This window comes from Alosa sapidissima, chromosome 5 (assembly GCF_018492685.1).
Source record: "Alosa sapidissima isolate fAloSap1 chromosome 5, fAloSap1.pri, whole genome shotgun sequence".
Lineage (NCBI taxonomy): Eukaryota > Metazoa > Chordata > Actinopteri > Clupeiformes > Clupeidae > Alosa > Alosa sapidissima.
This window is the reverse complement of record NC_055961.1, coordinates 17,714,413-17,729,893: the sequence shown is the minus strand read 5'-3', so window position 1 is coordinate 17,729,893 and position 15,481 is coordinate 17,714,413. Positions and strand designations below refer to the sequence as shown.

Below are 15,481 nucleotides of genomic sequence, written 5' to 3'. Positions count from 1 at the left end.
TTCGCCGTGATTGCATATGTCCGCTTCACTCATCATTACTCAATCATTTATTCACCAGTAATCCAATTCCTCTATTTGCAGTCATGTAGGCAGATAATGCCCTACACAGTCCGAGGGTGTTGAGTGATCAGTCTCAGGGGAGAGTGGTCACTGATGCAGGACCCTGATCAAGTCAACACCGCCTTTTCTCTGAAATGTCTAACAAGAGACTAGTGTAAAGGAGAAAAAAAAAACCTCAGCTCTCAAATCTACATTTTGGAGTGAGGCGATTTCCAGGAAGAGGTCTCTCAACCTCTCTCAGTCACAATGGTTTTCACTTTAGACAAATCGGTCATTCACAACCTACTGTCACATGGCATCCACATACAAATAGCACCTGAAACGGATAATTTCAACAGCTGCAGATCATCACATCATCCAAAGATGCACTGATGCATACTCCAATTGATCACTTTCAAACAGCATCTGTTTACTGAAATCAAATACATACTAAAAAAACAAAACAGGTCACAGACTGAATGTCATTTTTCAGTTAGCACAATGGTAGCACCAACACTGGACCACCTGAGTATCATCACTGATATTTTAAATTGACATTGTTGACATAAATGTAATTGTTAACATGTTTGTCATTTTATCCAAAGGCCTGTTCATGTGCTGCAATGTACTTGGAGATAAGGGTTACAGAGTGTTTACAACCATTTCTGCATGTTACAGTACGTCCAAATCTTCAATGAGGCATCAGAATGTGTATAAATGGTGATGCTGCTACTGCAGTTATTACTACTTCTGTTTTTAGGATTGCATTTAACCAAACATCTGTCTTGAAACCTGATTAATGTCCACTACCTTACCATGATGGCTCTACTGTAAAGACAAAGTTATGCTAAAATCTAATTGAAATATGCATTTCAAATACATATAATTGAAATACGGCCCCTGTCAGCTCACCACATTTAACTCACACATGACATTGCAGCTCAGTCAAACTGCCTGGGAATTTCAGCGAGCAAATTAGCTAATAACTCACCAGCCGTAATGAACTAAAACACTGTCATATAAAATTTATGAAGAATTTTCATTTGTGAGAGCGAGTCGCATCATTTAGCACAGGGAAAATGAATATGATGGCGGGGGAGGGAGGGAAGGAGGAAAAGAGAGGGATGGAGAGAGAGAGGGAGAGAGAGAGAGAGAGAGAGGGAGAGAGAGAGAGAGAGAGAGAGAGAGAGAGAGAGAGAGAGAAGCTTCCTTCTTCATCCTCAATCACCCCTCTGTGTGCTAATTTCAGTAACATTAGCCATCACGCATCAGTACCATCACGTTCCCTTGCTAGGCCACGTATTGTAGCAAGGTATTGAAGAAGCAGCCTGGGCATGAGAGTGCGTATTATGTTTACATTCATCATTGGTCCCTTTTCCTTTCATGTTGTATTATTTTTCCTAATTGTGGATTCTTGGTGTGATTCCTATTTAGCTAAAATGATCTAAACATAAAGCAAAGCTATAGAGTCTCAGTCCAACGCAATAGGACAGCACTGACCCATAAAGCTGCTGTGCATGCTTTGTAACACCTTCACTCACTCACACACAGAGAGACAATCAGCCCTTACACAAACACACATACTGTACACACACACACACACACAGGTGATCAGCCACTTCACACACCCACACACGATCAGCCCGTACACACACACACACACGCACACACAGGTGATCAGCCACTTCACACACACACACGATCAGCCCGTACACACACACACACACCACACACACACACACAGGTGATCAGCCCCTTCACACACACACACACACCACACACGGAGGCGATCACCCCCCCCCAGCAGCCTCCGCTCCCTTCCTCACCTCACCTTTGTGGCTGTCAGATATGCAAGGCTGCCTCTAGCTCTGCGGCTTTCCATTAGTGCACCGGCGGCCTCCCCTGCCTCAGTGTTTCACTGGCATATTAAACAGATTAATGGAGCTCTCCGGGGAGGGAGAGGCTTCTGTCAATCTCCACCGAGGAGGAGACAAAAATGTGAGAGAAAAAAATATTCAAATAGCAGAAAACTGAACTGACTGAACCTTCAAAGCTGATAAAGAAGGAGAGAAAGAAAAAAGGAGGAAAGAAAAAAAACAATGGCTGGTGGGAAATGTTTGTGTTTTTTTTTTGTGTGTGTGTGTTTTTGTTCTCAGAAGACTGTGTAAATAGAAAGGAACCACCGGTGACAGGTGCCTAGATGAGAGAACAGTCTCACCAGACTGGTGCACAATTAAAAGATCCCTCACCCCCCCCCCCCCCCCATGCAGCAACAAAACTGGCAGGTTAACTAAATAAATATGCCTTCACCAGGAGAATCCAACCCCTGACACAGCTAAGAAAGTGGAAAATTCTCTGTATTTGACACTTATAATATCTGTTGACTCAAAGCATCAACAGAACAATATGAGAGCTCTTTGACAGGACAGGCGACATTTCTCTGACTGATCCCAATACCGCCGTAGCTGTCTCGACACAGCAAATCATTTTTCTATGGTAAAAATCACAGAATGGGTCATTACATTAACCATCTCCTCTATTATCCCATTGCAGGCCTGTGCCCTGAGGCGGCTCCGCGCAGACAGAGGGGTCTAATGGCCCAGGGTATTAGGGGCTTAATTGCCCCGCCGTGGTCTCCGCTGGGTCGCGGACGGGGTCCGTTTTAGTTTAATCATAAACCATCCCGTCACCTGACCACCCCACCCCACCTACTCAAAAAAGAAAGACAAAAAAAAAAAAAGTCTCACACACATCCACCGTGCGTGAAGGTAGAAGAAGTGTCGAAAAAAGAGAGTCCTCTATGACAAGGGACATTTACGTGTTGAGGTTGAGCATGGCACAACTGAGATAGAGTGCCATCTACTGGTATTCTTCAAGAATGAACACAGAAAAATGAGAAGTGGAGCCATTCAGAAAATGAAAGGCAAAAAAGAGACCACAAGAGGAAACAAAGGACTGTATAATTGACAAAACTGTGCATTTGCTTCCTGTAGCACAACACTGATTAAACAGCATGGCTTTATATGAAGGGGAAGGGTGACTAACAGTCAGGAAGCACTTTGGCGATACTCAACAGTGGCACAATGCAAACAAACCTAATGACTACAAATGGCTGTTGGTGGTGACCCAAAACATGCCTTATCGAGGATCCAGTCTCTTCAAGTGTTTGTCAAAACAAACTGATTAGCTGAAGCAGTCCTTGATAATAATCATTGCTATTCAACTAAATTCTCCACATGTCCCTCCAACGGTCCAGCCAGTGGGCACACTAAAAAGAAAAACGTTGACATTCATACATAATCGTGGCTCTGCAAATGAGAAATAGCTACAATAACTGAGTCCATCCCAGCCAATCAACAGCCACGGGCACTCTTGTTCCAACAATGATTCAAGAGCCTTTGTTTTACTAAAAACAAGGACCTCACCTTTAATCATATGGGTAATTCTTTAGATGAGGTTGCTACTGCACTAAGATTTTGCTTATACCTTGTCTATATCATGAACGGACCCCACTATCAAAGCCTCTAACATATTTCCGTTCAAATCCTGTCTTCATATTTTTTTTAACTCTTTATTCAGTTTCCCAGTTTTACAGCCTGAAAAACACATCTGGAAAGCCATATTTGGGCATTAATATCTTGAAAAGTGTTATTCACAGCCAGCCCAAACTTTGTAGAAATGTAGTATGACTACTAATGTAGTATGACTGAACCACTAAAAGTTTGTACTTCATGCTTTGGGGGGGGGGGGGGGGGGTTAAGATTAAGGGTATTGTACATTTGTTTATTTGTTCCCTTTTGGTATCAATCATTATGGTCTCCCCAAATACTGGGCATGAATATATTAATGCCCAAACATGGCTTCCAAGAAAAAGCATTTTTAAGCATGTAATAAACAAAAAAAAGGGTGAAATAAGTTTTGAAACCTTAACATTATGAAAACAAACAGTGTGACCGTGTGGCAACCATTTTCCTGTATTCAGTCTGATCTGACACAGGATGAACCATAAAGAAAATCAGGCATGTGCAATGAAAGTGATACAACACTCTAAATTCACACTCAGGCCTTTTTAAATACACATTTCACCATTAAAATGGCAGCATTTTAGACTAAACACCTTAAAATTTAGAAAGGGTTGTTATTGGTGCCAATTGACTTTGAGTAGAGCCCAACTGAACCCACCTATATTTACTTCACAGCTCCAAAACAGCTACACAGGAGCCTTAGGTGACCGCCTTGCTCAGGGCACAGACAGCTATAGTGAGAAGCATAAGATGTTCTCTACTCCAACCCAGACTTAGCCCAAGCCTCTACAGGATTTCACAACCCATCCTTAGGGGTCAACTAATCTAGCCTTGTCTATTGGCAAAGAGTATACTTCCTCGAGTGGCTTATGACAAAAAAAAATATATATTTAAATACCCAAATAAGCTTCTTTATAACAATTATTTTAATAGTTGATATTAATTTTTCAATGAACAGATATGAGCTTTTCACACATTGTTATAATTTAACACTCGTGATTTTTTTCACTGCCAGACAACACTGCTCCACCACAAGAGATAAACCGTCTGCATGTCCTTGCAAGCCATCTGAAACAGTCAGACCTCTGTGTGAAGGGGTGGCAATAAGTACTGCATTCTCCTAAATAGAGTAGACCTGGAGCTCAACCAAATCCAACTCCAATCACTGACGGCCTCTAGAGCGAGGGGTGAGGAGAGAGTGCAAGAGGATGCCTAGCAGGTACAGAAACAAGAGGAGGAGAGGATATTATTAATTAAATAATTTTAATCCCAGTCTTTTACAGTTGAATTCAGGGATTAAATAAATATATCAACTGGAAAAGTCCAATTAAACAGTTAATACTGGCAGTCAATAACCTAACACTGACTCTGCAGCCTGTAGCAGGGTAAACCTATTGAACACTGGGAATTGGGCTGACCTGCTAGATTGCCCTCCGAGATTTCTACCACCCTGTGGATATGCATTAGGTAAGGGGGGGTAAAGAAAGTGCTGAAGATGAGCTACATAGCATGACATTTCAGTCAAGGTCTCAATTAAATTTGTTCAGCAGGGTGGCAGGAGGTATGATTCAGGGCAAACTGCTGCCCTGAATACTTCTTCCTAGCAAAAAGCGTCTTCCAGGGAGTCACACAAAACTTGTCACTATCGGCCCATGACAGCAACCACAGTTTTTAGCTGATATTTCCCTAGAAGCTGATGTACACATTTTCAATATTCTTTTCGTCTAGCCTCATATACTATATGACACCACTGACTCTCTGAGTTTCCAAACCACACTAAAACTCAATGCTTACATCGAATTAAGAAGTAAGGACCTAGTTTTCTTCAAATTGAACCGTGTTATTATACTTTTTTACAAATGCTTGCTCTCTCAAAATCAGGTAAATTTTTGCATGTATGTGCTTACACATTTAACATCAGCTATGTTGACCTCAAGTGTAAGCACACTAGTAAATGGTTAATACTAATATCACTGATATATCCATTATGTTAATATTCATCCCAAATGCTTTTCAGGACATTTTGGCATCAGCGCTGATTTAGTACCTGTTGCCACAGATACATTAAGTGATTCCACGCCTGGGTGGAGCTCTCGGCGGGGTGGGATAGTGAGCATGACGTCACAAAGAGCCCGCAGATCTGGGGACAGTCCGGGACCTTCTCCACCTGCCAGCAGCAGCGAACAACACCAGCAGCATATGTACAGTACAGCATCAGACATCACCATCTTACTCTCTCAATAGAAATCACTTGAAACACATCAGCGCTGTCACCATAACATATTGTTGATGTGTTGGTGTGGTGAGAACTCACCCATCAGTAATAGCGTAGGTTTTTGCATCTGGAAATCTGAGCATTTTACAGTCTGAACCTCAGAGGCCTTCTCCTCAATGCCCACTGTTCCTATGACTTGCCATTTTTTTTCCTTCTTTACCTGCAGGGTAGAGGCTGTGTTAAGGATGCCAAGATATATTGTGGTTCGTCTTTCAACACCCATACACATAGGGCCAAAATATAGTTAAGCACAATGTTGTCACTTTGCAATATTGCATAGCTTGAACAAGAATAAATGTTGTAGGAAGAAATGCCACCTTAATCATGTCTTCCAAGTTATCATAGCCATAGATTTCCATAACCTCCATCACCCCAGAGCTGGCCTTGCTTACGACAGGTGTAAGATGACAGCTAGTATAAAAAAAATAAAAAATTGTAAGCATTCTTCCTGCCAAGTCCGTCAATGATCAAAAACACACATATGTAGGCTACATCCGTAATACATACTTAGTACATAGTTCATACCTGTTCTGAAGGCTACTGGCAATTCTATCCACACCAAGGAAATAAGCAGAGCGGAGAATAGCACCTAAGTTCATCGGATCTTGAATACCATCAAGAACCAGCCAGAGTGGGATATGATTGCGATGCTCATCCTTTTGAGGTTTGACGGACCACCCCCTGAGGTACTGTAGACGGCTGGCCTGCAGGCAGACACCCTGATGGACACGTCCCAGGGTCATTCTGTCCAGATCTCTCTTGTGGACCCACTTGATCTGAACGTCACGTTTGATGGCCTCCTCACACACTCTCTGCACTGCATCCCTCTGCCCATCATCATCCTCTTTGACAAAGAGCATGGACGCCTTCCTCCTGCCTTGCGTGAGAGCCAGTAGGCATGGGGACAACCCAAACACCAGGTCATCCTGTTTACCCTTGACCAATGAATTATCCTCTTTGGGGGTCTGGAATGTCTTCCGATTGCCCGCAGGTAGGTCCTCCAACCTGAGAGTTTGGAGCTCAGGGGATATTTTTTGTTCTGCTCCCGTTCCTCTCCCATGGAGAACAGGAGTCACTTTACTACGACGCTTGTGAGGAACAACTGATTGACCACTGTCCATGGAGTGTGCAAGGTCATCTTCCCACTCTGATAAGACTTTAGCCCTGTTGCGGAGACCAGCACTGCTGATTGCACTGCGCTTCCATTTGACAATTTGCTTTGAGCCACTGTTACTTGACCATGACAGACTCTTGGAACAATGATAAGGTGCGATTTGACATCCTTTTCTCATGGTCTGGAACGAAACACACGGCTTGACTGACCGCAGAGACATCAACCTGAACATCGTATACATGTTGAGACTATTGCAGGGCATATTATAAAGCGTATTTTTCGTATTAATACTAAAGGTTCTGGAAGTTTGTGCAAGATCAAGCAGTTTTCTGGTTAATGCGAAATATAAACATGATCCTCAATTATACCAGAGAAGCACACCGTACAACTAGCACTAGAAATATCTAAGCACCACTGACTGAACATGCAAAAGGGTTTAGCAGATGAAATCAAACTAACGTTAATGATCTATTTAAGTCTTATAAACTATAACCTCTGCTACTTAGTGAGTAGCCTAGTGAGCTATTACCATCCCGTCACTAATATTGACAACGTCTGCTCTAGTCCACAATACATTCAGAGACTGCCATTTGCATTATCGAGTGTGGCACAACAATATTTTCTGATACAGCCTATCGCAATACAATACCACTGCAAATCAAGAGTATCTATTGATGGATATAGCTACTACAAAGCGTTCAGCTGCTCGCATCATAAACGGCTCGCATGTGTTTGTGTTCTTCTTCTGGTGCTTACAAGTCAAAGGTGCTATAGCAAGCACGCGCCTGCCACCCACAGGCGCGTCTCGTCGGGGCACATTTAGAAAAGCTGATGAACTTTCTACTGTTACCATGCAACGGACAGGACGCCAGGCAGTGTGAATTTACAGCCAGCACCATGTCTGCCTAGCTAGCAAAGAGTCTCTTGACTTCAGCGCTTAAATACAACGTTTACTTGAGGCCACTCATTAAACAACCTAGCTATAAATATTAGCATTACCCTTCTGTTACTCCGACATGCAAGCAAAATGGCGCCTCCATCATATTTTGGGATGATATGTTGCATATCTCACTGATCATTGTATAAGCTAGGTAGCGTTAGCTAATGTTGACTATTTGTTAGTTAGCGGTAGTAAGTCAGCTTACATACCAAGGCTTCATGGCTGATGGCTGGAGTACAGACAACGGAGAGGCGGTGTACCGTTCTCGAGATGCAACCAAAAATCTTAAAATAAGGCAAGTTCTCTCCACTTGTTTGTTGAACGAGTTGAAAATTATGTTAACGTTAATGTTCCAGTTAACTAGCTATAGATACTCAGCTATCTAGCTAGCTAGCCCATAATCCCTTTTAGTGGCTGTCGTTGTTCACCAGGATATGAAATTAACTAACGCCAACAATGTGAGCTTACATTTCGCCAATTAGCTTGTCAATGTTCGTTTATCGGCAACTATGCTTTAGCAACCTAAACTAATATCAAGTAGGCCTAACTGTTACTTGAGAGGATTTGAATATAACTCCTCGAAAGTGAATGTTACTTGGGTAGAAGCTACTCGTGAAAGGGCTTGTTTTGTACTTTTGTCGGCGTATGGCAAATCAACTGTAGTCGACTCCATGTCTTTCTGTGATTTGAGTGTTGTATGTCTTCCTGTGATTTGAGTATGGATTATTATTTTACAGGATCAAGATACAACGTGTGACGTCCACAGCAGCCCTGTCCCAACATCTGCAACATCAGGTGTTGACGCAGCAAGAGAGGGGGGTTATTGAGCTTGACACCTTCAACTCCCAGTTAAGATCAGGTAAAAAAAAAAAACGTCACTATAACTAGTGGCAACAAGAAAAACTCAAAACAACAAATAAATTAAAATAGGAATTTACAGGAAATATGATTCTAGGTCCTGATGACGAAGAGGAGCTGGTTGTTGGCTGGCAGGAAAAACTCTTTAGTCAGGTAAGTGTAAGTTTGAAAACTGTGCTGTACTGTGCTTTGTCTGACAAGTTGTAGCCCATAGTCCTTCAAAGTTATGCTTTTATTTTTCTCAGACTAAAAAAGAACATGTCATAATGCTAATACCACTAGGTCTGTGTGTAAATTAGTTTGGTCTTTTTGAGACTGATTTGTGTTTTGGTGGTGTTGACATTGAATACAGTATGAAGAGGATCTGTACCAGTCAGAAACGAGCTGTCAGACTCCACTGGAGAAGCAGTATCACACCGAAATCCTGGCTTTACAGCGAGGGAAAGGAAGGCGCAATCGCCGCATTTTCACGTACACAGACTTTGACCGCTACACAAACTGGGAAGAGGTAATGAGCAGTGCTCTCTCTCTCTCTCAATCGTTGTCTCCTGATAAATGTTTTCTTACACAAACTGTGGGTGTTGAGTCTGTTGACATTTGGAAAGAACATCTGCATGATGAGTAGAGCATGGGCGTGCATAATGAAGTTGTTGTTGTTGTTGTTGTTGTGGTCGTCACTGTTGTCTCTGCAGGCCTCTCAGAATCCAATCATACAGGCCAAGTTTGCCCCTACATTTCTGGCTGAACGGATGACGAACATCAGACACCGCAAGCAGGAGAGGCGCACTGTGTAAGCATTACACTCTGCACACATCACTGTGAAGGACAATAAACTGAATTAAAAATGCTGAATGTCACATCATTGAGTTGTGAGCCCATCTAACATTGTTACAGATAAAGTTGAGTCATTATATATCACATATAATTTCTCACCTAAAGAGCTCTGTAGATTTACTGTGGTGTGATTAACAAATGTCCTTAAAATAAGGATTACATATGTGTTATAAATGTTTAGTTTGAGAGTGTCTTGAGAAATTGTTTGGATTTCTTCTCTTTAGGGATGCCAGTGTGGCTAAAGCTCGGGTAATAACCTGGGAGCCCTCGGAGGAATTTGTGAAGAGTAGCCATGTTATCAACAGCACCGTACAGATCATGCACATCATGGGAGACCTGGGTCCCCCTGGGAGGCATGTTATGTTCGACTTAATAGTTTCCCGCTCAACTTAAATAAAAAAAAGTCAGCAGAATTAGTCTCTCTTGTAGAGTTAACCAAAAGACTGGAGCCACAAAGTCTGCATTTTGGTTCCATGTTGATCCATAGGACCTTAGTGTTTTAGCATTGAATCTGCAGTGTTTCCTCTATGTTGATTTGGTAGTGGCGACCCCCCACGGTTTAATTTCCTTCCCCCACGGTATCCGAAATGGGGCAGACGTACAATAGTCGCAGTTGCCTTTCAAAATTAATTGTGCAGACCTGTTGTAGATTCTCCAAATATACAGCTCAATCACAACTGAAAATAATGCTTCATTGTGTGTGAATAGAGGTTATGGGGCGCGGTTCGGACAGGTCTGCCCCACTGCTTAAAAAAATCCTAGAGGAAACACTGATCTGATCTAGTCATTTATAGTATTTATGTTTATATGTTGCCATTCTTGATCGGAGAAGCAGTCTTGACTTCTAATTGATTGATCTCTCCTTGTACAGGCTGGGTATGAAAGAAAACGAGCAAGTGCTGTGTACAATCAGGGCCGACAGCAATGGAGTTATCACCATCAAACCAGACTTCAACAACAGCAAAGGGCCTTACAGGCAAGAGATACTCTGCAACTCATCTCATTAGCACTTGTCTATTCATCAATAAGTAGTGACCTATTGGTTCTGACATTGATAGATTAAACTTGGATTACTGCTGGTAATCTCCAGACAAAAGAAAGATGGTTCCACAATGGCAAAAGGTGGAATCTGCCATTATAATCCTGTACACTTTCTTTGTCTAATTTAGCTCCTTTGTCAAAATTGCTTCACACAGTCCTGTAGTTGTCTGTTCTGTGTTTTCTCACAAAAAAAACCCCTCAGTCCTGTTACTGTTAATTATAAACAATCAGTGGCTTGGGCTGAGCCATAAACAGCCCTAGCCAATCAATACAGTGTGTCAACAGCACAGAAGGGACTCATTTCATTGACTGTTGAAATGTCCTTTTACATGATGTGAGGGTATATTTTATGATGAGTTCCCAATCATTCTCTCGTTTCTCTCGTTTCCCAGGGTGGAGACGGAAGGGGAGAGGAAGGAGATCTGGCGTCTGACGCTAGTGAACGCCTCCGCTGGCATCAGTGAGGAGGAGAAGGAGCGCGAGCACCGCATGTACAGAGACGTGAGTGTCCACACACACACACACACCTGGGCAGATTGACCGTTCAGCACATTCTGTGTCATCTTTCTGTTTCACAGTTTTTTCTGGGTTTTGATAAAAAAATATCCTGGTTCACAATAGCAAATAGCCTAAGGGCTTGATGGAGATGCAGATACCACAAGCCACTATGCTTATTCAGGTCCCATCAGGCCGGTCTAGAGGGCAACATGTTTTGGATTTGTAACACGTACCCGTGCTTGAGTTTTTTAAACTGTTGCTCTGTAGCAATTTGAGATTGCTTAATATAAAGTGCAATACAAATAAAATGTATTATTATTATTATTAATAATACGAAATTTCATGTGTGAATATTGAATGTATGTTTTCCAGCTAAGTTTAATTTCTTACTTTCCTCCACTTCTATTTTATGTTCCTAGCTTTATGTCCGCCACAGAGATTACCTCAACAGCCTTGTTGGACCCGATTTTGAAATGGTATGTATAGTTCCTCATCTAGACAGCATTCTCCTGAGCAGAAAACAAACCCCAATAACGTAATTTCCCAACTATTAACCAAGGTTTATACATTGATTTTGTGAAATTTCTTCAGCTATGGTTTTGTTTTTTTAACTTGTTTTGCTATGTGGTGTTGTCTGTTTGGTTTCAGCCCCCTATTGGATCACTTCGGCTGCTCATAAATGGAGAGATTGGTGAGTGATGCTTCTAGATATTACTGCAGAGATGTTATATATATTGCCTGCTATAGAGTAATTACTTAGAATAGAGTACTATGGAATACATGGAAATTGACCATGCTTATTAATGATGATACATCATTGTTTGGTTGTTCCTCCAAACAATGTTCAGTTTCAGCCAAAGGATATGAATACGACAACCTCTACATCCACTTTTTTCTGGACCTGCCAAACAGTAAGTCAGTCCCACGTCTGAATGCACTGATTCCTTGGGTGTTTTGTGGCTTAACTCTGTATTGAGCCTCGGTCCTCACTATTTCCCATCAGACTGGTTTGGTTTGCCATTTGAAGCTCTCTCAGGAGTCACCCAGACATGTCAGACACGCACCCTGGGAAAGGTAGGGAACTAAAGCCTTAATGTAACTTTACACGGCTTCTACCTGTACCTCCTCTTTATTTGTGTATGTCTGACCCTGTTGTTATCCTGCAGGACAACGTGGCTTTCTTCTCCTACCCCTTCAGCTTTGAGACGTTCTTCCGGAAAGAGAACGAGAACGAGGGTGAGGTCCTGCAACAGCAGAAGTAGCTTCTCCGTTTATCAGCATTTGTCGGACCGTGTGTAAATGTCCCAATGTAAAAAAAGCTGTTTTAACATTCAGGCTTTTTCCATGTGCTCCTCAGATTCCCAGCCCAAGTGGCCTGTTCTGTACTTCAAGGTTCTGTCTCTGGACTACTGGCAGCGGTACAGAACTGAGGGATATGGGTACCTGGTCATTCCCTCAGCCCCAGGTATGTGAGGTGTGAAGCTGGACTGATGAGCTGTAGCTACACTGGTCATTTGCAGTGAGACTGAATGTTGGGACAAGTCTGAAGTTAAACGTGTCACACACTTATAGATAAAGGTAGATATATAAAGTATATATAGATACATAGTCAGATAGATAGATACAGATAAATATATTATAAATATTTATATATATACCGTATACAGTATTTGCCTGGCAATGACAGTAATGTTTGGCCCATGTGTTTGACACATTTGACTTAATTCAAATAAGGGCCCACAAAATGTACCTGTTTATTTAGTGTTTATTTATCTTGTATATTCAACATTTGTTTGTGTGTGTGTAGGCTACCACAGTATGACGTGTCAGACATGGAGACCTCTACAGAATGGCACAGTAGCAGAATTGAGGCGCTTCTTTATTGGAGGGTCCCCTGAACTGGAGGATAACAGTTATGTGCGAGTACCAAGCACTTTCAAGGTGAGAAGTCGCTCATTTCCACTGCATAATCCAAACCCTTAAAGGAGTCCCAAATTCTTGTATGTGTGTTTTGTTTAGACAATAACAAAACTGGATTACACGTTTCTGTTGTTGTAAAGGGAGAGCGACTGAGTCGGTTTGGCTTCCGCACTGAGACTACTGGGAGTGTAACATTCTCACTGAACTGCATCCAGCAGGCCAGGTAAGTCGCCAACCTGCATCACAACAAACAGTCATTTGTATTAAACTACACGTTCCTTTATGAAAGTAATTTTACGTACATGTTAAAAAAAACAAATGCATATCAGTTAGAGGTTTTTTGAAATGTGAAATGCAGTAGGAACATGCGTGACCTCAATGGGACTGAATCTGTGTGGCCTCCTCAGGGCTTTTATGGATGGCAACACTCTGAGGAGACGGAGGCAGACGATGGTCGATCACCTGGGGGGCTTCAGTCAGCACAAATCTGTCCAGCAGATAATGGGTGAGATATGGTGGCTCGGAGGCATTTCCCTCGAGCAGTATTTCAAGAATGTGAAAGAAAGTGTGCCCCTTGTTTTATACCTGTCCATCTCCCGATGTTTAATCCTCAAATATGCCAGATTGTGCAGTGCAGGCGATAGGGACACTGCAGACGATTTTAAAGGGAACCCCGACTTGCAGTGCAGTTAGTATCAAGCACTTGGCAGTTACATGCAGTTGTTTTATTATCAAAGGCCATTCGGTGAACCTTAACGTGCTTAACGTGTGTGTGCTCGTTTTTTTGTTTTTGTTTTTTTTTGCAGACCTGTTTGAATCCGCACGTAGGCGGATGCATGCAGCCAGAGAAGGCGCCGGCTTTCCCGAGCACGCCGGTATGGCCATCACTACAGAGAGCTCAGAGTCCACTGCCTGAGCACCTCAGCAGATGCAGCAGTAGCAGCAGCAGCTGGAATACCAGTAGCAGTGTGTAGGTGCTGGCAGCATTCAGCTGAGCATCTGCTCTCACCCCTGCACTGGCTGCACTGTGTCAGTGCACTGAGCCCGTGATGAAAACTCTTTATCCTGAATGGACTTTGTGTGTAGACGTTTTGAATATCTGTTTGTATTTTTATATTACGTGTCATTCGTTATAAAAAAAAAAAAAAGCCCCTCTGCTTTGATATGTACAGATTCCTATTTTTATTTAGGAACTTTTTGAAAACTTTTTGAAAAACACAGTAAGAGTGAATCTGATATCAATCATTTCAATGGCAGTGTCTTCAAAGTTGGCTTTTGTAGGGCTTTCTTCACATGTAAACATTTGTCAATGAAGAAGAAAGATAGCTTCCTGTAATGCAGGGGTTCTCCACCTTTTTTACCATGTAACCCTATTTTAATGTCACAAAATGTTGCCGACCCAAATCATTCACGGTATGTTGTGAGAGAGAGCGCATCTCATCTCTGCTGTAACATCCAGTTGAGAGTGATATATTTCCCCAAATGTCATAGCAAGCTAATTTGTTTGTCTGACTACCTCGCCTGGTTGCTCTGCTACTTTGTTTGGAACGTTGATCAAGCATTATTACCCATGATGATCTCATGCGGGATGTCTAAGTTTATTTTTACATAGCTAGATTGTTATGAAGGATCCGATTAGTTAACATGGATAAAATGGCGGTTTTCATATATTTTTTTATTTAATGTATACATCTTTATCTAATGTGCTGGTCAATTGTAAGATACCCAATATCTTAGCTGACCCCATTTGAATCTCAGGCGACCCCACATGGGGTCCCGAGCCCAAGGTTGGGAAACGATGCTGTAATGTAATGCTTACTGGCCAAGTTCTGTGCAGCCACATGGAAAGGATCACCAAGAATGACCTCTTTGAAAAAAAACATTCAGCATGTTTCATGGTGTTCAGACCTGAACAGCAGAGGGGGCTAGCTGACCCCTTTTTAACCTCGATCTTCTCCTCTCACGCGTGTCCCGGAGGGGTGAACAAAATCAAGAACAGGACCCCCAGGATCTTGCCCACAATCGCAGGCTGTGATTGCAGTGGTGGGAAATTTGCGTGAATTTGCAGGACTGCCAGATCCTGGAGGGGCTGCATGGAGAATTGCCTTATGCAGCTTGTCGTGTTAATAGATTGTGTCAGTACTTAGCCAAAAGTATGCTCAGTACAGTGACTGAGATGGCATGAATGTTCATTTTGAAGGAAATAGAATTCATACTTTTTTATTGAATGTTATCCATTCGTGGAGTAACAGCCCTTAGAGCAGAGTAGTATAGGCCAACTCTAATGTACTCTACAATGAGAACTGAGTTTTATCAAATGACCCCAATGAAATGACCCCACTAATTGTTTGTCATATATAGTTACCTGGTCTATAACAGTGTCATTAATACTATTCACCATGTTGTTTTTAGAACAAAAAGAGTAAGATCTTTCACTC

General features: G+C 42.2%; 2 protein-coding genes across 3 annotated transcripts; one reads left to right on the top strand and one right to left on the bottom strand.

Moving 5' to 3' along the window:
* Positions 1–4,435: 4,435 nt before the first annotated feature.
* mrm1 (mitochondrial rRNA methyltransferase 1 homolog (S. cerevisiae)) lies at positions 4,436–7,689 on the bottom strand. Its single transcript, XM_042093061.1, has 5 exons — positions 6,364–7,689; positions 6,156–6,249; positions 5,878–5,998; positions 5,611–5,730; positions 4,436–4,775 (listed from the first exon to the last, which is right to left on the bottom strand). The coding sequence occupies exons 1-5, from the start codon at positions 7,212–7,214 to the stop codon at positions 4,726–4,728; spliced, it is 1,236 nt and encodes a 411-aa protein (XP_041948995.1). The 5' UTR covers positions 7,215–7,689; the 3' UTR covers positions 4,436–4,725.
* Positions 7,690–7,782: 93 nt separating this feature from the next.
* On the top strand, positions 7,783–14,195 carry mks1 (MKS transition zone complex subunit 1). Of its 2 annotated transcripts, XM_042093058.1 has the most exons (19): positions 7,783–8,187; positions 8,630–8,751; positions 8,848–8,903; positions 9,103–9,258; positions 9,443–9,540; positions 9,809–9,937; positions 10,456–10,560; positions 11,018–11,126; positions 11,543–11,599; positions 11,772–11,814; positions 11,972–12,034; positions 12,127–12,197; positions 12,290–12,359; positions 12,481–12,588; positions 12,931–13,064; positions 13,184–13,266; positions 13,451–13,548; positions 13,667–13,731; positions 13,850–14,195. In XM_042093058.1, exons 1-19 carry the CDS (start codon positions 8,111–8,113, stop codon positions 14,015–14,017), a joined length of 1,812 nt encoding a protein of 603 aa, XP_041948992.1. In that variant the 5' UTR covers positions 7,783–8,110; the 3' UTR covers positions 14,018–14,195. The 2 variants fall into 2 exon arrangements, with proteins under 2 accessions (XP_041948992.1, XP_041948994.1); XM_042093060.1 differs by lacking the exon at positions 13,667–13,731 and having other exon boundaries at positions 7,784–8,187.
* Positions 14,196–15,481: the final 1,286 nt, after the last annotated feature.

Excerpts from the sequence above, each read along its gene's own strand:
- mrm1 (XM_042093061.1), bottom strand. The coding sequence starts at position 7,214 with ATGCCCTGCAATAGTCTCAACATGTATACGATGTTCAGGTTGATGTCT. Across the intron at positions 6,250-6,363 it reads GCCAGTAGCCTTCAGAACAG|CTGTCATCTTACACCTGTCG; the intron begins GTATGAACTATG and ends TTTTTATACTAG. Across the intron at positions 5,731-5,877 it reads ACCTACGCTATTACTGATGG|GTGGAGAAGGTCCCGGACTG; the intron begins GTGAGTTCTCAC and ends TGCTGCTGGCAG.
- mks1 (XM_042093058.1), top strand. The coding sequence starts at position 8,111 with ATGGCTGATGGCTGGAGTACAGACAACGGAGAGGCGGTGTACCGTTCT. Across the intron at positions 8,188-8,629 it reads ACCAAAAATCTTAAAATAAG|GATCAAGATACAACGTGTGA; the intron begins GCAAGTTCTCTC and ends ATTATTTTACAG. Across the intron at positions 13,732-13,849 it reads GAACCCCGACTTGCAGTGCA|ACCTGTTTGAATCCGCACGT; the intron begins GTTAGTATCAAG and ends TTTTTTTTGCAG.